At 38.1% G+C, this 23,401-nt stretch overlaps 1 protein-coding gene across 13 annotated transcripts in view; it reads right to left on the minus strand.

Annotated features, from left to right (window-relative positions):
- Window positions 1–705: 705 nt before the first annotated feature.
- The window catches only part of KIAA0586 (KIAA0586 ortholog), a 112,320-nt gene continuing 89,624 nt past the window's right edge, over window positions 706–23,401 (minus strand). For 10 of the 13 annotated variants that reach the window (XM_039218683.1, XM_039218681.1, XM_039218676.1 and 7 more), the window contains 2 exons: window positions 9,037–9,102; window positions 706–1,027 (listed from right to left, as the gene is read on the minus strand). In XM_039218683.1, the coding sequence (XP_039074614.1) occupies window positions 876–1,027; window positions 9,037–9,102 (218 nt within the window). In that variant the 3' untranslated portion in view covers window positions 706–875. Of the gene's footprint in view, window positions 1,028–9,036; window positions 9,103–13,245; window positions 13,296–23,401 lie in introns of those variants that run through there. The other 3 variants (XM_039218682.1, XM_039218680.1, XM_039218685.1) reach the window with 2 other exon arrangements.

Below are 23,401 nucleotides of genomic sequence, written 5' to 3' on the forward strand. Positions count from 1 at the left end.
TCGATTTTATGGATTTGTGCTTTGAAAGGTAATCTAATCACATTTCACAGGTTTAAAAAGTATAAAGGTTTCTAGGGTATATAAAAAGCCAACCTCACTCATAATTTTTTCCCGTCACAACTGAAATTCAAATACACAGCGGCTTTAGTCATCCTTGACTCCATCAATGAGCTTATCACCTGGCCCCTCGATCCCCCTCCCTGGAGACAAACAGCAGTTTCTCCTGTATTCTTCCCAGGATACTAAATGTGTGTGTGCGCGCGCGCACACACACACACACACACACACACACACACACACAAACACACCATATACTTGGATTCCTCCCCACTCTGTTTTGAACGATGGTAGCTATTTTGTACACGTTTGTTTTCATTTTAACAATATTTCTCAGAGACAATTCCACATCGACACAAACATTTTACAATTCTTTTTTGTACTACATAGTATTCCATTGTACAGATTTGCCATCACTTTTCAGTCAGCCCCTTATTGATAGGCATTAGATTGCTGCCAATTATTTGTGGTTATAAAAAAATTGGTAAGAACAGCCTGAGTAACATCATTTCATAATTGCAGATAATTATACCCATAGAATAAATTCTTAGAGGTCAAAAGTCATGCTCTTTCCACTATTCCATGCTGCCTCAGGTCTCTAAGAAATAACTCAGACTCACAATGATTCATATTTTAAATTATTTTATTTAAAAAATTTACCTAAGTACCCAAATTATGCTTTTTACTCTAACAAAAAATTAGCAATCATTTTTCAGAATCTGCTCAAAAACCAAAATAGTCGTAGACACGGTTTTATGCCAGAGATAAATGACTTCGAAACCAGTGGCACAAACATTGTGCTGGTTCCCACTTCCCTTTCAGAAGGCGTCTGCCCCCGAGGTCTCCGTGTCCCCCTGCGTGGTGCTGGTGCTCACAGACTGAGAGCGGTCCTCCGGCTTCACTGAGGGCAGCGCCACCGACATCCTGGTGGGTGACGTCTGTGACGTGAAAAGTGGGACCGCTTTACCACCTGGAAAAAAAGGAGAAACTCGTTCAGCTAAACAGACATGACCCGAGCATTTATATGCTTTAAACTTTCTTAAATAACAGGGGGGATCAAAACAAGGACTGCATATGAGGTCATTTCTTTGCTGCAGGAGCTCAGAACTTGTCCGAGATGAACGACACCTTCCTTCTTTCCGCTCTCGCCCCTAGACAATTATAGACAACATTTTAAAAGTATGTTACAATCTCAACATTTAATCCTCCCCGCCACCATTCATAGGTTGAAATCTTAATGCCTGATGTGACAGTATTAGGAGGTGGGGGTTGGGAGGTGCTTAGGTCATGAAGGTGCAACCCTCACGAGTGGCATTTATAAAAGAGGCTCCCCAGCGAGCTTGTTAGCCCCCTCCACCACGAGAAGGCAACGGCTATGAACCAGGAAGGGGCGACAACTTTGGACCTCCAGCCTCCAGAACTGTGATAAATAAAATTTCTGTTGTTCATAAGCCCCCGCCCTAGTTGGTAGTGTTCTGTGAATGGCAGCCTGAATGGACTAAGCCAGTACACAAATGCCAAAAGTTGTGGTACAAATGCCAAATGCCAGGTAAGACCAAGTAGGCTGAGAGCCTATACTTACCCTCTCACTGACTGAGTGACCTTGGTAAAATGTTTCAGCACTCAGAATTTCAGTCTTCCTATGTTAAATGGGTTAATAGTACCAAACTTGCAGAGTGTAATGAGGATAAAATAGTATCAGTAAAGAGCTCCACAACTGAGCTTAGCACCTAGTAAGTGCTCAAAAGCTAAGAGTTACCAGCACCACTAAATGGTATTCTTTAATATAGTACTGTCACTACTATTACCATCAAGTAAATAGTAAAGTCCAATTCAAAAACACAGTGGAACAGCCCTAAAATAAGGGTTTGCTGGTAAAGTAACAAAAAGAATCATTTTTGTTTCTTATTTTTTTTAAAGTAATGATATGAACCATGTGAAGACCATCTGAAGTCACAGGTTCCCAAAGCACTTCGCTCTTTTTCCTTCTCCTAAAACATGGACACTCAACTCAGGATCATGTCATTCATGCTCATTTCTGAGTGTCTAAGAGTGTTGTGCTATTGGTTAACAGAACTGATAGAAGGAAAGCAACATCCAAGGAAAAAAAATAATAAAGTGATCACTCAAATATCATTGACATGTGACTTTGGAAGGTATTTTTCTCTGTAAAATAGACTTTTCTTCATTGTCTCTACATTTAGCCAAATACAGAAAAAAAGCTTCCACTCCAAGGATTGAGAGAAGTGGGAGGCAATATAGAAGCTAGCTGGTTACAGAGGAGACACAGTTGGGAATGAAGAATTCATTAGTATGTTAAAAAAAAAAAACCCAAAAAAAGCACTCCAGATTTGACTGTAAATGTCATCTATCTGCCTATATCCTAATTTACTTCTTTAAGTTTTAAGCACACTGCCTAAGAATATGAAGAATGCCAAGCTGGTATTATTTAAGACCATGAAGGTCCTCGTTTCAAATTTTATAGCCTTACTATATATCCATAAGAATACTAAGCATCTTAAAAACAAATTATCTTTAACAATCTTAAAGAGATCTGTGAGTCAAGAGTCATAGTAATTTTTCTAAGCTCCTTTATATTTTTCAAGTAGTTTTCACAATCATAAAGTGGAATTGTCTGTTACATTTTTACATGGACCACAGTAAAAGCAGACAGTTCTGCAGATTTCAATGATGACTCAATCACAGCTGTCCAAGATGATTGGAATACTTGTAAAATCCACATTCCTTTCATTTTAGGACGTATTATAAAGGCTTTTAATATTGTAATATTCCTTTTTGTTACTTGTGTCGATTTCTTTTTTTTTTTTAATAAAAGAGGGTAAGGTAATAAGATTTGGAATCATTATAGCAATATCATAAACTGTAATACCACAGTATAATCTTTTAAGAAGAAAACAATTTTGATGTCAACTTAAATAGAATACATTTGTAAGTAAGAAGAGACTTTCCAAAATTTAGCTCTGTTAGGATATGATAAAAACTAAAAGTAAGACACAATAAGAACTGCTTTTGCAAAAGATCCAGAGGGGTGCCTGGGTGGCTCAATCAGTTGATCGTCTGACTCTTGGTTTCGGTTTAGGTCATGATCCCAGTGTCATGGTGTTGAGCCCAGTGTCAGACTGAGATTCTGCTTGAGATTCTCTCTGTCTCCCTCTGACCTTCTCCCCTGCTCACGGGCTCTCTCTCTCTCTCAAATAAAAAAAAGATCTTTATAGGGCATAAGTATTATTTAAATATTCTGTCATCTTACGAAGTCATGCACGCAAAACCAAGAGAAATATCTAAAATCAGAGCTTACTCCATCAATAAAGGAAAAACTAACATAGAGCATAACCAAGGCCAAAAGCAAAATTAATTTTCAACCCATAAAAGTTCAATGTTACCTTCCCCCAATTAGTAAGAAAAATCCCATTCCTTAGTTACTTGCACATCTGTCAAAAACCACACTGATACCAGATATTCTTCTCTTCTCTGTTATCTAATGTCACAAAACTGCCTTATATGTACCTTCATTTTCTATTATGTGCACTAAATTACTGATTAAATTGCTCAATGATGTAACAAGAGCTACAGCTATTTCTTTTCAGATCTTGAAGAAATTTGCAAGTCTCAGAGAACATATTAAACTTGCAGTCACTGCAAAGTTATGCTATTTTTCATAGTTAATGCCTGATATTTATACAATTCAAAAATTTGCAAAGAGCTTTTCCCCATCATCTTATCTCATCCTAACAGTAATTTTAAGAGACAGACATGGTGATTAAGGCCCAGAGACAGTAAAGTGGGCTTTTCCAAAGCATACTTTCACTAGCTAAACATCTCCACAAGCCTACTGTACGTATGGAGCTGAGATGGTGCTGAGAGATTCACAGATGAAAAAGAAATAGCCCGCATCCTCAAGAAGCTCATAACCTTGGAGTGGCGATAGACATGTATAGCAACACTCAGTTTAAATGAAGTGGGGGTAGCAGTCGAAGTAGGATTTAAAAGAAAAAGGAGGGGCACCTGGGTGGCTCAGTCAGTAAGGTGTCTGACTTCACCTCAGGTCTTGATTTCACGCTCTCTGGGTTTGAGCCCTGCATTGGGCTCTGTGCTGACAGCTCAGAGCCTGGAGTCCGCTTTGGATTCTGTGTCTCCCTCTCTCTGTCCCCCTCCGCCTCTCACACTGTCTCCCTCTCAAAAATAAATAAACATTAAAATATTTTTTTAAATAAAAGAAAAAGGAAAAGAGAACAAAATAAAGTCCATGTAAAGTCAGCATGTTAAAGGAACTCTGTTCTGCTGTCCAAGTACTGATGGGATTGGAGGAATGGTGAGAGAGAAGGCTGTAAAGGAAGGTCAGGGTCAAGATCTGTAAATGATGATGAGTCACAAAAGATTCTGAACAGAGGAGTAAGAAGACCAAATGTAGTTTAGAAAAGAGAATCCCAACGGCTGCGTGCAACATAAGGAGAGAGGAGCGATATCTATGGGAATAGTCCATGTAAAAACTGATGACCCTTGTCACTGGAAAGAGATAAAGATATTTTGAAGAGAGACTCAGAACTGATAAAGAATTGAGTATGGCTCTGAAATTACGGGGTTGGTTGACTAATTAGGCAGTAATAAGAAGAACACAAACGAGCTTGCAGCCACGGTGGTATACAGAGGAGTGGAAATATGGGGATTGGTTATATCCCTGATAAATGGGGATACCTACAAGATGTGTGAATGGATTTTTCCAGCAGGCAACAGGAGTCAAAGGTGTCAAAGACTATAAGGCAGTTTTAGAGACAGAATTAGCAGTCATCTATAGAGATAAAATAACTAGAGAAATGAGAACAGTGATCACCTAGGGAGAGAAAATAGAGAAGGGAAGTGAAGACAAAACTACAAGGAAGGACAAGGAAAGGTAAATGAAGAGAAAATAAAGAAAAACAAAAGGAAACGTCAGAGAGGTAAGTAGAAAAGACTCAAGAATGAAGAGTCACACAAAGTAACAGATGGTTTAAAAAAAAAGTCTACTATAACTCATCTAATTAATTCATAACTGGTAGCGCTGAGACAACTCATTGCTTTTTGTCCTATACCAAGCATCTTCATTACCCAAAGCATGTTACTTTTAAAGGTGGTTAAAATCAATTCCACTGATGTAATATGCAATGGTAGGGGCAGGCAAGGAGAGAAGCAGTGATGACGTTTTAAGCTTTCAAGTCCCTTTATGATAGGCCGAATCTGGGGTCCAAATAAGATTTACTGTCCAATCACTTGGGAACAGCCCCATCCAAACTCTCAGTGTGAGGCTTCTGGAATAGGGCAGAGCTGGACACATCCATCTATCCACTCAACAAATATCAACTGAGCACCTATGTCCCAGGCACCATTATAGATTCTGGAGATTTCAGCACTGAAAAAACAAAGGCTCGGATGTCACTGCCATCATATTCCAGGTGAGTGTAGGGGAAATGACAAACAAGTAAGGAAATAAACATATAATATGTCAGAAGGCGGATAAGTGCTGTAAAGAAAAATAGGTAATGGGTAGGAGGGGTAGTGAGTGATAGGAGATTCTGGGAAAGTTATGTAACTTCTGCACACCCTAGTTTCCTTCTCTTTGAAATAAAGACAAAAGCACCTTCCTCAGGGGGGGTTATGAAGATTAAAAGAGATAATGCACACGTACGTTCTGCGTAGCGCTGGCACAGAGAAAGCACTCAAAATGGGGTAGTCTGCTTTAGAGGGATTACAAATGTTTCACTTAAACCCTTAGCTCCAGAAGGCCTCCAAATAGTTACGCTATTTCAACTCTAGTAATTGTGTTTTAGTCAATGAGTTGAGTCAATAAAATGCACCATTTTATCTAAAGCATTTATAAATGTGCATTTTGGGAAGACTTTCTGAAGTATTCATTTACACAAGATAAACATTTTGAACTTTAAAAGAGAACCTTTAGACTGGGAGCATTTTAAAAAAAATCACTTTGATGACTGTTACCAGGTAAAAACAGTACCCTTCACTTCATATCCAGTTATGGTCCTCATAGAATTTAATTTTTTTTTTTAAAGAAAAAAGACACCAATGTTAATAAATCATCATTAAATCAAACATAAATTTCCTACCTATATTAAATGTAGTGTGAAGCTTTTAAAGTTTGACTTTTAAAATTTCCAGTCATGTCATTACTCTATGATGTAATTGTTTCAACAGCTGTTTTCAGAGTTGTTGGTTTTTTTTTTTTTTAAAGAGACTACTCCTTGATTCCATGAGTTTCCAGTACGTCATTTAACTTGGCATACATTTAAGCTGGGATGCCACTCAGACCGTGTACTTAAAGCTTCCTAAGACAGATTTTAATATCATTTAGATGTTTGAAATTAAATTATTTTTGTTAAAAATATTTAAAACTCATAAAGAAATTTTATGTTTGATGTTGGATTTGTAAAACTAAGGAACAGAAAGGTTAAAATTAATTTATTCTCAGTAATACAAGTAATAATATAAGATCTTTTAAGTTATTTATTTTGAGAGAGAAAGTGTGTGTGTGCATGTGTGTGTGTGAGAGCACAAGCAGGGGAGGAATGGAGAGAGAGAGACAGAGAGGCAGAGAGACAGACAGAGAGAATCCCAACTAGGCTCTGCACTGTTGGTACAGAGCCAGAGTTGGGGTTTGAACTCACAAACCATGAGATCATGACCTGAGCTGAAATCAAAAGTCAGATGCTCAATTGACTGAGCCACCTGGGTACCCCAATAATATAGGATTTTTAATGTCCACTTAAGATTTTGCCTATGAAGTTGTGTTTTATGCACAAAAAAATTATTTTGCCTATATGTTGTATGTATATCTCTAAAAATATGCCTAACTTTGTAAAAGCTTTTTGGGTTTAGATAATGCATTTCATCAGCAGGTTTCAGATTCTGACTCTAATCCTCAAATATTTGGTAACCCATTATTCTATCTCTGTTACTTGCAAACTGAGAGAAATCCAAACAAAGCACTCTTTCCTAACACAACATGAGACAAACAGAGAAGAAAAAGTTTCCTCAACAGCTTTATAGAAGAAGAGTATAGCATCTCAAACTCTTTCATTCGGATCAAGTAACACACAAAGCACAAGGGATATATATACATTTGTGGCATTCTTCTGTGAGATGATGAACAGACAGTTGAATGGCTTTAAATTGCCTGGATTTGGGTTTTTCTACATGAAAATAAAGACTGGTTTCTTATAAACCAAATTTAAAAGTAAAATTAAAAAGGAAACAAATGTAATCATCTTTAATCCTAGTGCGTAAAGGATCTTAAGCATGGATGAATGACCAGGGATCTGTGAATGCCCTGAAAAATTATGAAGTTACTGTCACACAAGTACAGTTTGGGAGGGAGACAGATGATCATAGCTTTCAGTGCTAACGGGATCGGTGCCCCTCAAATATTTAGGAACCATTGACTTAAAGGATATCCCAGCCCCATGTGCAAGTGAATCCCATTCTCTGAGCTGTTTTTCCAGCAGTAGCGGTGAAACACAGGAATTCCGGTCCTGTTAATTGTAGATGCCTTATTCTCTTCGAAGGTAATTTGGTAATTTGCACTTACCAAACTGCATTGTAATTATTTATTTATGTGTCTGTCACTTGCTCTGAACAATAAACCCCTTACGAGCATGGACTGGGACTTCTAGCCTTTGCTGTCTGACTCGGACAGTAGGTACACAATAAGTATCTGTGGCCTTATCATCTCAATCGTTATTTGCTCCTGGGTCTGTTCCTGTTGAACATGTGCTTCCGCAGGACAGTGACTTTGTCTTATTTACCTCCGCATTCTACAAAGCTTTAGCCTAATGGTAAGTACACAGCGGGCCTTGCAATGATTGCTGAACCAAACTGATTTGCCTCTGCCTCAAGAGTCTGTGGCCTCTCCTAGCTAACAGCTTGCTTACATTCGCCAGGACCAGATCCTGTCTTTAAAAATCAGCCCTGAGTTCCAGCCATGCAGTTGCTTCCCAGCTGTCTGTGAAAATGTTACAGTATTTCAGCTGTATTTTACTGAGCTCTTTTTCCTGTCCTCCCTGGGCTCATCCACTCTCGCTTTAATTCCTTGTTTAAGCAGCTGCTAAACTATCCTGCTGCATTCAATTCCCCTCACATACTTAGGCCAGCTCTACAGACTTAGCAGCACCACAGCATCAGTGCTTGAGAACAAATACTACGCGCGTGGACGAAGAAGGTGCCAGGTGATTTGATGTGAAGTGCAGTATGTGGTATTTCATTTACCTCTGCTTTCCACAGTTAGTCACTGTTCAACATTTCTTGCCTGACTTTCATGTTTAAAAGGGTGATTTTTAAAATGTTACCCTAGTCTCATTCCAAAACCTGTTCTAGACATAGAAATCCTATTGCATATTTCAAGTTTACCATTGCTTCTGTTTTTAAAATGAGTTGACAAATGCTTATTTTGAAATGTATAATTTAGGATACAAACAAAGCAGTTCCTCTAGGAAGAATAAATGTATTGGCACCTGTAAAAACAACTCCAATTCTTTTTCCTCTAAAAAGCAATACTTAATGTGAAAGGTTTGTTTCTTCTTATGCCAGGTTCCAGCTGCTTCACTTTGTTTAAAACTGACTTCAAAGTTTAAACACTGTCCTGTCCCAACAAATAACCTCCCCCAGATGGAATTATCTCGAGTGCTATCCTCAGTGCTCTGAATACCACACCTGCAGCCTTTTAATTCAACATTTTATAAACTTTCCAAAGGGAAATGAAACATTTTTTTTCTGTCCCATAACTTGTGCTTTTTGGAGGGCTGAGTTTGGCGCATGGAGTTCTATTACAGGGGGTGAGTTTACAGGTATTTGAGAAGAATTTAAAAAGTGTACTTAGTATCTCTACTGTGCTGATTGTTATGAAAGAAATCATAAGAAAATGAAAAATCTGAAGAGCTCCAAGTTCAACAACTTTTAAATTAAAAATCTTACCTGTAAATACAGATGCGAGGTACAGACTGGGCTCAATTTGTGTCCGATCCGTATCACCTGGTGAAGCTACATTGAAATTTTTTTTTCATAAGAGAATCCGTTAGGCCTAGAAATAGTCAGAAATCCTTCCTATTCACTAAAAAAGAACACAAACTACATGCACTCCCACAGTCACTCTCATAAAACTGGGTAAACAGAAGCCTTACCTAATGGCCTTAATATAAAGAAGGAAGTTAAAACAGCTGAATTTTAATGATTATCAATTTAAAAAATGCTTTACCTTATGGATTATTATCTTTATGCATCAAAAACAAGGGAAAGGGGGAAGCAAAGAGTCATTAGAGAATTTGTAATTTGTATTAAATCAGAGAAACTCATGGGCCACTTCTTCCAAGGTTAAAAGTTTCCGCAGATTCTCTTACTTAGGGATTTAATGGTTACGAAGAGAAGCTTAGAATCTCCCTTCACCCTGGGTCAGCATGGGGCAGATCACACAATCTATGTAACCAGTCACGTTGTCAGAGAACACAGAAGAGCAGTACACTGTTAAACCAAAGCCGAATTTTAATATCAAAATGAAGCAGGCTGGGGAAAAACTATGGCTAGGGAATTATGAAGTCAACTTGAATAACCAAAGAGAGGAACCTGCAGCGCATGTGGTTGTCTAGCCCACAAGGCATCCTGGGCACCAAGGGCACGTGCCCATGTCACTGACATATGCTATGAATCTGTGCCCTGCAACACAGTCAGTCAAGAACTATCAATATTTCAATACCGTTATTTCAAACAAATCTTTAGGGCAGAATGATTTGGAAAAAATTGATAGGACAGTATAATCAGTATTTTCTGATTTTCTCTAAGAATAGGCATCTCCCAAGTTTCCTTTATTTCACAAAAACTTCAGGTGGATTTGGAAGAAGATATTTAAATGAATATGGCTTTAAGCATTGCACCATTGATTAAAGCAAGCAATAGATTCTCACTGGTGACATTCACATTTAGCTATTGTACTCATCTTGTTGGAAATCTAAAAATTAGGTAGGTCAAAAAATTAAATGTAATACAGATGAATGAAGAGAAAGCTTAAAAAGAAGAGTTTTAGAAGAAAATATAGTTCTATGAAGGTAAGATTGTGGGCAAATACAAGTTAGCTGTTATATACTGACCATCTGCAAATAGACCAAAATTAAGTACCCAACTTTGATATTGCTTTTTAAAAAATCTTTAAATGCATTAAAAATGCTTGCTATGACGTTACTATATTAAACACAGTCTACTTTCACTACCTACTCTGCCTCTAAGTTTCCTAGAGGGAGGGAGAGGTTACTGCTTAGCCCCTTTACAGCTACCTTTCCAATTCTACACAGCACCTATAGTACAAAGGTGGGCACAATGGTATCAGTCAGTCCCACCCCAGAAGCCCCTTCTGTTGAAGAACATTTTTATTTTATTTTATTTTATTTTTTTGGTAGTAAGGAAAATTAAGCAGTAGTCTGCTCTGAAGTGATTGCTTCAAGGCCCAGAATTTAAACTTCTCTATTGTGTTATGGTAAGAAATAAGCAATGTCATACCAAACAAAGCTGGGTAGACACTAAGAAAAGAAAAAGAAAACCTACCGTAGGTCTAGCTAGGATTCCATTAAAAAATGTTATGTGTCCATCATTATTATATGAGGTGTTGTGAAAACCACAAAGAAGAGTAAGATAGTCATAATCCTCTTCAACTATAAAGACAAAACTACAGAGCTGACAGTAGTGAGCAAATCTTGCAATTAATCCTCCTGTTCTACCTCAAGTAGAAGGGATTTTGAAGACTAACAATTAATTGAGCTCTCTGCCTTTTAACATCATACCATTTCTAGCTGTTAATGGTTCCATTCTGTAACTCAAATTCTTCTTCTATTCTTGGTAACTTCTCTTTGCCACTTCTTATTCTAGAGCCTTCTTTTTTTATTTTTTTTTAAGAAGGTGCTATGTATTGTACCTGGCTGGCTTTGGAAAAAGCTGTGAAACCTCTTCTAAACAGTGATTTTCAACAGAGGGTTGGGTAGGGAGAGGGGAAAATGTGAATGGCATTTGGGGCTTTTTATAACAAGGACTCTCTTCCATTCTGATACGCCCACACCCCAAAGGGGATGTTATTCCCCAATGGGACTTGCTTCTACAATGAAACACTCTTCAGAATTCTTTAACAACCTAAATGTGAATTTTATACACTGCATATTCTTTGCATTAAAAGGAGCATGTTTTCTAATATTCAGATTCTTTGCTTAATAAAAACATTTTCCTAAAACGTTAAAAAAAAACCCAGCTTATTTCTGCTTTATTAAAACAATGAATTTTAACTCAAAAAAAGAACAACTATTTCATTACTCCAAACCAAAGCATACTTTAGTCATCTCTTTATATCCAACAAAGCGGCGCTATTAGTAAAAACATCTAAATGGAAATAATATGCTAAATCTGTTATTATTTTTAAGATATGCCTTCAGTAAGCCATTTCATAGGCTTTAGTGATGTACTGCAATGCTGGGATTTTCATAAAGGAAAAGAAAAAATAAACGGTTTCCCTCCATTATCCTTCCTTATTTTCCCTAAGATGCCTAATTCAGTCCTTTATGTATAGTTGCTCAAGAAATATCCAGCTGACCAATGTTTCTGAAACCTGTATATCAAATGGTTATACTACCCTGTGATCTTTTAGAAGTCATTTTCTGAACAAAAAAACCCACAAAAAAACAAAAACAAAAACACCCACTTTTCCCGTTTATTCTACACTGTAGTATGTAAGATAAAAAAAAAAAAAAAGTTGCAAGTAACTGACAACCAGACACTATATTCAAGAGTCAGCTGCAAGCCAGTAGCTAAGAGCACAAGCCTGGAAGCTAAACCGCCTGAATGCAAACCACCATGCCAACAGGCACTAGCTGTGACCCCTGGGAGAAATACCACCAGTTGGTGAGATATCACCATTTTGTGCTTCGATATCCTCTTCTAGCTCATGGGTTTCTTATGCTCATTAACACAGACAATGTATGTAAATTACTCAGACTAATGCTGATATTTATTACGCAACAAATGGTAGTTTTGTTATTTTGTGGCTTGTGATTATTCTCTAACTTTTCCCAACTTACAAAAAAATCATTCTTGTTAGACCATCATTTTGAAATAGTTTTGGACAGGGAGACTTTTTGTTGAAGAAAAAGCAACAATGCTCCTCCAGTATTACAGCAGTCGATCTGCAAGGGATCCCCAAGATCATCTTACCCTTCTAAGAAGGAAGTGAAGATTCAGAAAGGGTAACTGACACATCAAGGTGACCTATTAGTGGCAGGGAACAAAGCCCATAGCAGAACAGTTCTTTTGTCACCTCCCAACTTTTTCATAGTCTTCTACTAGGATATGTCTTCAGATACTATGACCCGTCAGGACAATCGGAAATTCTCTCTTCTACTTTTCAATTAGCAAGGAAGGAAACATAGTATAATGTTTAAGAGCACAGCTTTCAGAGTTGGACTACATTCGATTCCCAGCTCTGTGACACATTAGCTATGTGTCCTTGGGCAAAGTACATAACCTATCTGAGCCTCAGGTTCCTCAAATATAAAATGAGAATAATATGATCTACCTAATCGGGTTGATGACGGCTCTTAGCAGAGTACCTCACATACAGGAAGTATACACAGATGGTGGCTACTATGTGTTGTTAATATTAGAAATGTAAACAAAACTCTGCCCAAAGTGGGAGACAGTCTTGATTTCTGTAATAATTTCTCCTAACAGTAATAAAAAAAAATAAAAATTCAAGCCACTATCTAGGTATCAGAGTCATCTATGTATCATTTATTCCTTTAACAAGAAGCTGCCTCATAATTCACACTTGCTGGTAAGGTGGTTTACTGAAAGGGTAAGCATTGTGCTCTGCAGGTGAGGATTAAAGTAGCAAACACAAAGTATACCCTGGCCAACATGACTTAAAACTGCTTATCAAACTTGTTGTCTCTTATACGTCCTCATCCTACTGCTCAAAAGTGAAGAAACATGGGGCGCCTGGGTGGCTCAGTTGGTTAAGCGTCTGACTTTCCAACTTTGGCTGAGGTCATGATCCCACGGTTCATGGGTTCGAGCCCCGCGTCGGGCTCTGTGCTGATAGCTGGCTCAGAGCCTGGAGCTTATCTTCGGGTTCTGTGTCTCCCTCTCTCTCTGATCCTCCCCTGCTCTCTCTCTTTCTCTCTCTCTCTCTCAGAAATAAATAAAACCTTTAAAAAAAAAAAAGTGAAGAAACATGACACTCATTGGCTGAGAAGAGAAAATTTCCAAATATTTGATCTACAAATTTCTATAGAAATTAGGAGTGGGTAATGCTAACTAAAAATTGAGTCATAAATTATCTATGAATATAATTTATCCTTTTTCCTTTATCACAAAAGACAAATGTGTTGACCTTTATCTTAATGTTTAAAGATATCACAAAATCAAAACAAGTGATCTGAGATTTGGAAATGGGAGTCTAAGACTGGGAAAGCTGGGATACTGGTGAAAAAGCTTTAAATGAGGACATAAAGTGGTTACTGGGATTGTAGCACTTGTACACTATGCTTCTCCCGAACACTCACTTTATTTCTATACTTCAGCTTTTTATTTTAATTTTTTTAATGTTTATTTTTGAGAGAGAGAGACAGAGAGAGAGACAGAGTCTGAAGCAGGCTCCGGGCTCTGAGCTATCAGAACAGAGCCTGATGTGGGGCTCAAACTCACGAACTGTGAGATCATGACCCGAGCCGAAACGGGACGCTTAACTGACTAAGCCACCCAGGCGCCCCTTCAGCTTTGTATTTTAAATGGAAATTCAAAATCTTGTAGCTACATGGTGCCAATTTGAAAGGAGGCTTCATTGGTGTATTTCTTTTCTTTTTAAAAAATTTATTACATGTTACTGTATTTCAAAAAGTGGTATTTAAAAGGATAGTAGCCTGGCTTTACAATGTTTTACTCTTGTATTTACAGTTTTTATTACTGGCTTGAAAGTTTATCTTTTGGTTTTTAATACAATCTTTAGTAAGAATCACCACTATAGCAATACTTAAATCTATACATTGTTATGCTAGATTATGATTTTAAGCAAATTCTTTATGGACTATTTAAGAAAACTGCACAGTACTATATGGCTGTTTACTGTAAAACAAGAATATTAAGTTGAAGACTTAAAATAATACATTTTTTAGCCCAAAAGAGTATTTAAATGTGTGCCATACAGAGTATGAAACAAAAGCTAATAAGGAGAAATCTAAAATTGATAACGTTCATGATACCTGGATCTTGAGTTCACTGGGGAAAAAAAGGGAACATTATTAGAGTAGTTAAAAATATATAAAGGAGCACTTGGGTGGCTCAGTCGGTTAAGTGTCCGACTTCGGCTCGTCATGATCTCACGGTTCGTGGGTTCAAGCCCCGCGTCGGGCTCTGTGCTGACAGCTCAGAGCCTGGAGCCTGTTTCAGATTCTGTATCTCCCTCTCTCTCTGACTCTCCCCTGCTCACGCTGTCTCTCTCTCTCCCAGAAATAAATTTTAAAAAATTAAAAAAATATAAAAAAATTAACACCTTTTAAACAAATAATCTGCCCAGATTAAGTTACTTACTGGCTGCCTATCTAATAAATATACAAATCTCTCCATAATAGCATTTTAGAAATCATATCTTGGCAGCATAAAAGCTTATATTCAACTGCCAAGAAGGTGACTGGTAATTTGGTAATTTGGAAAATAGATGACCCACCTATCCTGAATGCAGACCAAGCTTTATTTGAATAATGTACAATTATTAAAGCTCACTAAAAACCATTTAAGTACTTGAATGTATTGCTGTGTGGTGTTACTAGAGAGTTCCTGCCTTTTAGGGGCAGTAATGTCTAGAGGAACATTCCAGCATTAAAATTTGGTTGAGAACCGAGAGGTTCGATGTTTTAGTAGACAATTTTATCTACGATGTACGTCCTGTTGGTTGACTAGCCTATGACACAGCTACTAAAACAAATGCCTGTCAGATAATTCTTTAGAAAAGCATGCCATAATGGTTTGAAAACAAAAAGAATCTTAAAAAATTACAGTAGGCTTGCCTCGTGAAAGAAGCCATACATTCTGTGTGATTTCAGTTATTTCCAGTAGACAAATAAGAGAACGAGCCACAGGATGGTGGCTACCCTTGCGGGGTGGAGGCTATAACAAAGGGAACACGCGAGGCTGTGGGGGGCAGGGCGCCGGCCATGTTCTGTTTCCCGAACTGGGTGTGGGTTAAACAAGTGAGCTCATTTTGGGAAACTCGTTGAGCTATAATACTCATGATATGTGTATTTCTCTATGCACATATTATACTTCCGTTGAAATTGAAAAAAAACCCAATAGATTAGTTTCAGCAATTGAAGGGTGATTCCTTCACAGTTTTTTTTTCCAACAATTGGAACGGCGAAATAACTAATTTTACTAGCCTTTAACATCAAGTGAGTAGTTGCTAACTCACAGACCAGACTGCTAGTGACCAAGACAAGTTCCTTTCTATTTCTTTTCTTAAAATCTTGAAACACCAGGGAGCTGAAATTACTCAGAAGCTGGAGGTGAGTTATGTTGTTGCCGCGCGTGGACTCCACAGGACTCGCTACTTATGGGTTACTTGATGTTCTGTGACAGTTAGTTACTCAATTTATTTGAAATCATAAACTAAAATCATTTTACCTAATCTTGAAAGAGTTTCTAAAACATTAATATACTCTGTAAAAGTCATTCAATTCTTTTTGGTGCAAGAGAGTTTCCCTGTTTCACTTTCTGAAACAATGTGACATCAGAGCTACATTTAAACTCGACTCTTCAAGAACAACTCGTACAACTTTAATTACACAAGGCCACAGATGGTTACAAAAGGTCACTGTTATCACATTCTTATAAGTGACATCTGATGGCTAACAAAGCTGGAGGCAAAGTAACTCCCTACCAGTTACTAAGTACTTTGAACCCAAGTGCTTCTATAGTTTGCTACAGAACATCCGTTCTCCGAGACAGCGATCCTTCCTAAATATGCAAACGTCTCTCAAGTTACAGCCTGTGTCTATCACTAAAATGACGCTGTATTATGTGTGTAGCATTTGCAGTAGATTTTGCCGTATCTAGCCATTCCTAACTAAATTTGGAAACAAAAATTAAATGTGACATAGTGACCAGTTTACTTCCCCAAGGCCTGACCAGGAAACTTTTGAAAAAGAGTGAAAGAATGAAAAATGAGCTTTCCAATCCAGAAAGCCACTAGAAAATAAAAACACCACCATTTCACATCCTAAAATTAGAGCTTTAAGGGCTTTCTGTGGACTAGTAAGTTTTTGCGGGGAGGGGGTGGAAGGAGTCGAGGGGGAGTCTGGGCCCCTGCTCACTGTACACACGACACCAATGGGAATTAAGGGCCAGTCCAAGTTCTACGTTACCATCACTCTGGGTAATAGCTCCAAGCTGTGAGGCACAGCTGTATAGGCCCTGCCAGCAAGGCCATCGCAGCCGTGCTTTGATAGTGTGGGGCCCTGAAGTGTCAGGATATAGAGAAGGCAGCAGTTGTTGGCTGTGAAAACAGTCTGATACAAACCAGATGGGAACTTACTAGATGGGCAACACAAAGGAAAACAATTGGCTCATTCAACAAAGTCAGGCCCCTGCCCCAGAGAATTCACAGAAGACAATAACAGTCACCCGGAGTTGATGCAAACAAGAAACAGCCATGTGGTTACAGTTTAAAGAATTGTTTTCCCTCAGACTAAACAAAGTTTTGATTTCTAATTCTCGTATTCATTAATTGTAGTTCAGCGTATGAACCTTTCTGTCAAAGACAAATATTTCATTTATATAATATATACTTTTATGACACCAAGGGAAATATATGGGGACATACAAACTAATTTTGCGCTGTTTCCTACAAACTGTTATGAACATAGGCTAAGCTCTTTCAAGAAACTGGAAAACTGAGGGAGTGATTGCTCGTGCTGATGCAGTGATTAGAAAATACCCAACATAGTATTTCCATGACTTCCTAAGTCTGATTTGTTTTGCTATAGGCAGAATGTCACAGAAGGCAGTAATCAAAAGGTTCTCAGAAGTACACTTCTACCTAAATACTTTTTTCTGACTTCATTACATGGGAAGTTTTATGGCAATTACATCCCCGGGGAAAAGAGCCAGCACTCTTTCTAACCTGCCTGTGTGAAGCTCATCACACTAAAAAGTGCCTGTCCACTCTCAGGCGACAAGTACAACCAAGAGTACCACTTAGATTTTAGGACACCTTTTTGGCAATGGCATTTCACTTAAAGACTTCTACAAACTGTACAACAGACTAATTTGTTTTGGTATTTGAAAAGACAGTATATAGCATTCTGACTTAAAATAATTCACAGCTGCATTCCCCACCCGCTCCTCCCCTCCACCACTGGAAATCTCAGCACAACGTGGGCCTCTGCATTTACCACTAATTAAAAAATACACACAAGAAAGCCTTAGATCTGTAATCGCCATTCTTTGGTGATGGATAGGAGCCTATCAAGGAATAAGCATGTGTATTTTCATGCACACGTTTGAATATATTTTAATCATCTTGTTTTGTTTTGTACATTTATAATAAAAATAATGAGGTTTCACAGAATTGTGAAAATTACTATTGCACATGAGACATAACTCAGGTTTCCCAGTTTGCGTGGACTGTATTTCCAGATTGTTTTCACGGACTCTTCCCACCCTAAAACCTGAGGTCAAACACTTAGAGCCATCCTTCCTGTTGCATGAGATCTTTCATCCCTTGCAGGGTAATTCTGAAATAGACCAGAGAAGCAGAAGTGGCATAACAACTTGGTGTGTGGGGCTGATGCAGTTGTAAGCATTTCCCTTGCGCTCTGCTGAACATCCACACACCTTTTTTTTTTTTCTTTTTAAAGTCTAAATTAGTGTGTGGCAATGGTCCTAGATAATGGACTATTTTGATTACACTTAATCATCACATCCAAGAAATCAGTCTGTGCTTATATTATAAGCTGAATTCCCCTATAAAAAGTAGGAAAGGAAAAACTAAAATGTGTTACTTATTGAAGTCTTACATAGAGGAAATTAATAATAAATGTGTCAGGTCTGTTACAACTTTCTTAAAATTTGTCTCAGCACAGGGAATCAACTCTCTCACATAATGATTAACATAGTTGGTTTGTCTTGGATTTATCAGTAAATGTATTTGTTAGACTCTGGGTTAACTTATAAAAAAAAAGAAGTTGTTACCATTTCTATTATTAGGCATACTGATAATTATTTACATCCTTCTTCAGAATCTGCCCATTTCTACCGTAATGGAGTACTAATATATATAAAGATATCAACCTAATTAATGCACTGGCATACATTTTATAAGAAAAAAACAAGTAATTACATTTACTAAGTTTTACCTTATAAATGGATCTTGGTATGATTTCAGAGAATACGACAAGGGCCAGATCATGCAAGGTCTTGTAAGTCATGGTGAGCAGTCTAGACTTTGTTCTGATGCAAAAAGAAGTCATTGCAGGGTCTGAGCTGGGAGTCATGTGATCTGATTCATATTTTTAAAAGATGACTCTTGCTCTGAATAGATAACAGATAAGTGGGGAGCAAAAATGTATATAGGAGAGAACTGAGAAATTTCTCAAGATAATATTAAGGTTGAAAAATATTATGCTTAAAAAATCAACTGCACACCTGTGGAAGGTAGAAAATTTAGCTTGATATCAAGTCACCAAAAAAAAAAACTCTTGGTCAGTTTTATTGAAACACTGGAAACCACAGTATGGAGCAACAGTATTTAATAACTTCTGTAAACACTGAGATAATCTAAGAGTAGTGAGGTTAACCCCTCCAAACCTCTGGTTTTCCCAACTGTATACTAAAAGTAACAACAATAATAAAAACATATGTACATCCTCACAAGTTTGCTGTGAGAATGAGATCTACAGTACGTGAGAGTTGCTGTAAAGCACCTGACAAATGTTGGTTTCACTGTTGTGTGTTTGGGGAAGAAATGGATCTGCCATGCTTGGCAATGACTGGGTTCTATCCCAGCATAACTCTATGCAAGATATACTGACTGGAGTATGGTCAAATTAGTAAGGAGCTTGGGAACATTATGTAAGGAAGAGTAAAAGGAGCATAACACACAGACTTCAGATTATGATTGCTGCCATCAAAAATCTGAAACACTGTCCCATCGAAAGACCTAACACCCCATAGGACAGAACTAGAATCAATAGTGAGAAGTTATGGAGAGGCAAATGTTAACACAGAGAGAATAATTAGTGCTTTCCGGCTGTAAAATGTAACGCAACTAGTGTGTTCCTTGTTCAGTGGGGTGATCATCTGTTTGGTCTAATTTCCCTTTTGCTGGCTCCCTTTCCTTTCTCTATCTTTAAATCTTGAAAGTGCCAGGATCCTTAAACTGGGGGTGCTGCTCTTCCCTTTCTATACTCAGTCCTCAGGTCATCTCATCCATGCCCACAGCTTTAAATAGTGTCTATGCCATCAACTCTCCGATTTACATCCCCAGTCCCAACCTCTTCCCTGAGCTTGAATAACAAACTGCCAACCTGAATCTTCACTTGGAGATCTATAAGGCTTCTCAGACTTCACATGCCCTATGCAGAATGACTGATTTTCTCCCCTCACTGTTCCCAGCAAATGATGCCATCATTCGCCCAGTAACTTTTGTAATCTTACGAGTAATTAATCTTTGCCTGTGTTATCTACTACACTACATATCTGATCCACTTTAATGAATAATTTTTGAAATGAACTCCTTCTTCAGTAATTCTATCAGGTATACAATCAATATATATAGCCTGAATATGACCACTGTGACACCCCAACCGGGGCCCATGCCACTATCATCCCTCATCTTGATCACCACAACAGTCTTCTGGTTGGTCTCCCTGTTCCCAGTACTGTCTTCCTGTAGTGTGCTTTCCAGCTAGCTGCCAGGGGGGGATCTTTTTAAAAATGTAAATTAGGATTTGCCATTCTCCTGCTCAAACCTTCCACAGGAATCTCATCATACTCAGAATAAAATCCAAATTCCTTCCCAGAGACTACAGGGCTCCCTGTGATCTGCTGCCTACATTTCGTTTCTCATCTCCTGTGGCTGCCCCCCTTGCACCCTCCCCTCTAGCGACACAGGCCTTCTTGCTGGTCTTGGACATAAAAGCTCATACTGCCCCCAAATTTTCATTCTGCCTATTCCTTCTAGATGGAATACTCCTCCCCAGAGGTTTACAAGATTTCCTCCTTCACTTCATTCTCTACAAATGCCACTCCTTCAGAAAAAACTTCTCCAACCAAATGATTTAAAGTAGCAAACCACTCACCCTGTTCCCTTCACTATTCATGACTCTGCTTTATGACTTTTTAATTGACACTAGAAGTGTGAATCGCTATCAACATTATTTTTGAGTGAATAAACCAATACCTTTAAAAATGCTTTGTTTTTATTTGGAAATAATTTCAAACTTGGAGCAAAATTGCAATAGTATAAAGAAAGAAAACTCATTCATTTACCTGGAATCAAAACCGTTAAGCTCTTCCCCTGTGTTTTAGGTTGGTGTGGTATTTCTCCATGACCACATTCAGGTTATGCACTCTTGGCTAGAATATTACATGGGAAATGTTGAGTCCTGCTCAATTATCCTATCTGAATAGCACACAGTGTTTATCTGGCCCCTATCGGTAATATTAATTTTGATTACCCAATCAATGTACTAGCTTTTGTTTTCCCTTTCAACTAATGAACCAATCTATGAGGAGATACTTTAAGACCACTCAAATATCCTTCTCCTCATTAGAACTTCCGTCTACATTTAGCAGTCATTGAGGATTCTTACCTAAGCCAATCTTTACAAGGATGGTTGCAAAATGCTGGCTTTCCAGTATTAGTGCTCATTGCACGTTTGTCAGTTGACACTCAGCATTCTTCTGTAAATGCTTTATTTATTTATTTATTTTTGCAGCACTTACTATCATCTGAAATTTTTGTAAATTTATTGACTATTTATAGGGATTTCAACTGTTACATTTACTATAGTATCCCAAGGTGGTGAACAGTATCTGGCACATAACAACTACTCAAGAGTGAATGAATGAATGAAGAGAAAGAAAATTGTTAAAAAAAAAAAAAAAACTGCACTAGATGGGAAAAGAGGGCCACCTGATACATCTGATCCAATACACACTTAGTGAGAATCTACCATATAATGTGCTGTACTATTGAATGTAGGTGGAGCAGAAATGAATGAAATAATGTGACTGTCTCTAAGAAATTTACTTCCTAGAGAAGGAGACAGGCTGTAAGAAAATACTCCTACAGAGTATGATACTAATGAGGGCTAGAAGTGAAGTATATGCCAAATGGTATGGGCCCTCAAGGACACAGAGTGGATCAAGAACATCTATAGGGGATGGGGACATGGTGTCAGAGGGGAGGGGAGGGGTCAGTTCTAAGTAAAGACACAGGAAAAGGCATGGAGGTGGGCATAGGGTAGGAGCTCAGAAAATATCCATTCAGGGTCTGAGGGTTTGAGAAGGAATAGAATGATGAGGTGTGTAGGGCTACACATCACCGGAAGGATCATGAAGCCCATCTCTCTCTCTGCAGATGAAAAATAAATGATCCTGCTTATTCTATACTCATTCTCTGTCCCCCTATTTGTCTTTTATCTCACATGAGTGTCATCCCTAACCTCTTTTTTATACCCTCCCCACTCGACTCTCTCATTTAACCCTCTTCTCCCTTCTTTCTATTTCCTCCCTTCCTTTTGTTTTCTTCTCTCAGCACATCTTTCTCTCTCTCCCTCTGTCAAAAGTGGAATGAGATGGGATCGAGGCTGCAGGTGGAAGTTCCCTTTATAGAGGAAAAAAGCATAGCTCTTTCTTAAACCCCAAAGGAAAAAAAATATGAAAAGACTAAAGTAGGGCCATAAGAAGTTGGGGCCAGAGTAGCTCTAAGTCTTCACATATGAAAGAACAGACCTTTGAAAAGCAAAAGCATATATTAAAGGAGAATTGAGGGATAAACTTGGGATTAAGGATTTGAGGAGAAGGGCTGGAATAGGTGCTATCTGGGAGCCAAGGTCAATATGAAATCAATAAATGAATTCCTGGGGAATGGCAAAAATCCTGCTTAAGCGCCACGGTTTGCTAACAGGCTATAATTACACAAACAGCATCATCATGCTGCAGGATTTGGTGACCAGAGAACAAAATCAGAGACCCTTGAAAGTAGGAGGAATGCAGAGTGGGGATTAGCATAGATCAAAGAGACATAGAAGTCTCTTTGGTGATAAGACAGAACTGAAGTGGGTCAACCATCTAGGTCAGGCAAGATACAAGGCCCCAGGAATAGCCAGTCAGGAGAAAGAAGACTGAGTAATTGGAGGTCCCACTACAGGTGGGAGAAGGAACATGTGACTAAGTGGCTCCGTTTAACTGAGGCACTAGCTTCTTCACAATACTGCTCCCTGTCCCATTACCCAAACCAGCCATGTTAGTTAGGGGAGGAAGGAAAAAAGAGGCATTAAGCTGTATAATGAATAGGACAATTATCCCTACACACTCCAAGGGGCACAGCTGCTCATTATTCCAAACATACAGGTTCTTCTAAAAATTGAAATTTCAAGGAGAAAAGAAAAGCTAGAGAGGATGAAAGGCAGGGGAACAAAATCCATCTTAGAAAACTTAGTTCCAGCTAATTAGTACCCTCTTGTTTCTGAACAACGTCATATAAATCCAATTCTTTATCTCTTCTACACCTTAAAGGAGATGATACTATGTAGGAAAGGAAATAGTAGAGAAAGTAACTTGAATCCTCCCTAGACCAGATACTGTTGGCAATGAGAACACTGTTTAAAGATAATTCGCTTTGAGAATTTCTTCTTTTTAAATAGATATCCTAAACACTATTCAAAAGTCAGTAAAACATGTCTTGAAGACTTCACATTCCTAAGCTCCTAAATTTTAATTTGTCCCTTCTATCTTTAGTGATGTCACTCTCATTACTTTTATTCCTAAACCATCATGGGTTCGCTCTGGAAGAGCTGCCAATAGGCCTGAATTACACGTTTATATATGAATTATATGGGAAAAAATATGGCATTTACTTCATCAGTGTTATTAGCTGTAGCAAAAGACAACCTTGGAAGATTTTTCCTACTTGAAAAAAAGTTTAATGATATTTTATAAAGCTAGTTGTGTTAAATCTACCTAGATGATGTTAGACCTTTGTTTAGAGTGAGATGGGGAAAGGCTAGGCCCAAAGGCAAAAATTTGGGGGCAT

This window comes from Hyaena hyaena, unplaced genomic scaffold (assembly GCF_003009895.1).
Source record: "Hyaena hyaena isolate Hyena2069 unplaced genomic scaffold, ASM300989v1 scaffold_770, whole genome shotgun sequence".
Lineage (NCBI taxonomy): Eukaryota > Metazoa > Chordata > Mammalia > Carnivora > Hyaenidae > Hyaena > Hyaena hyaena.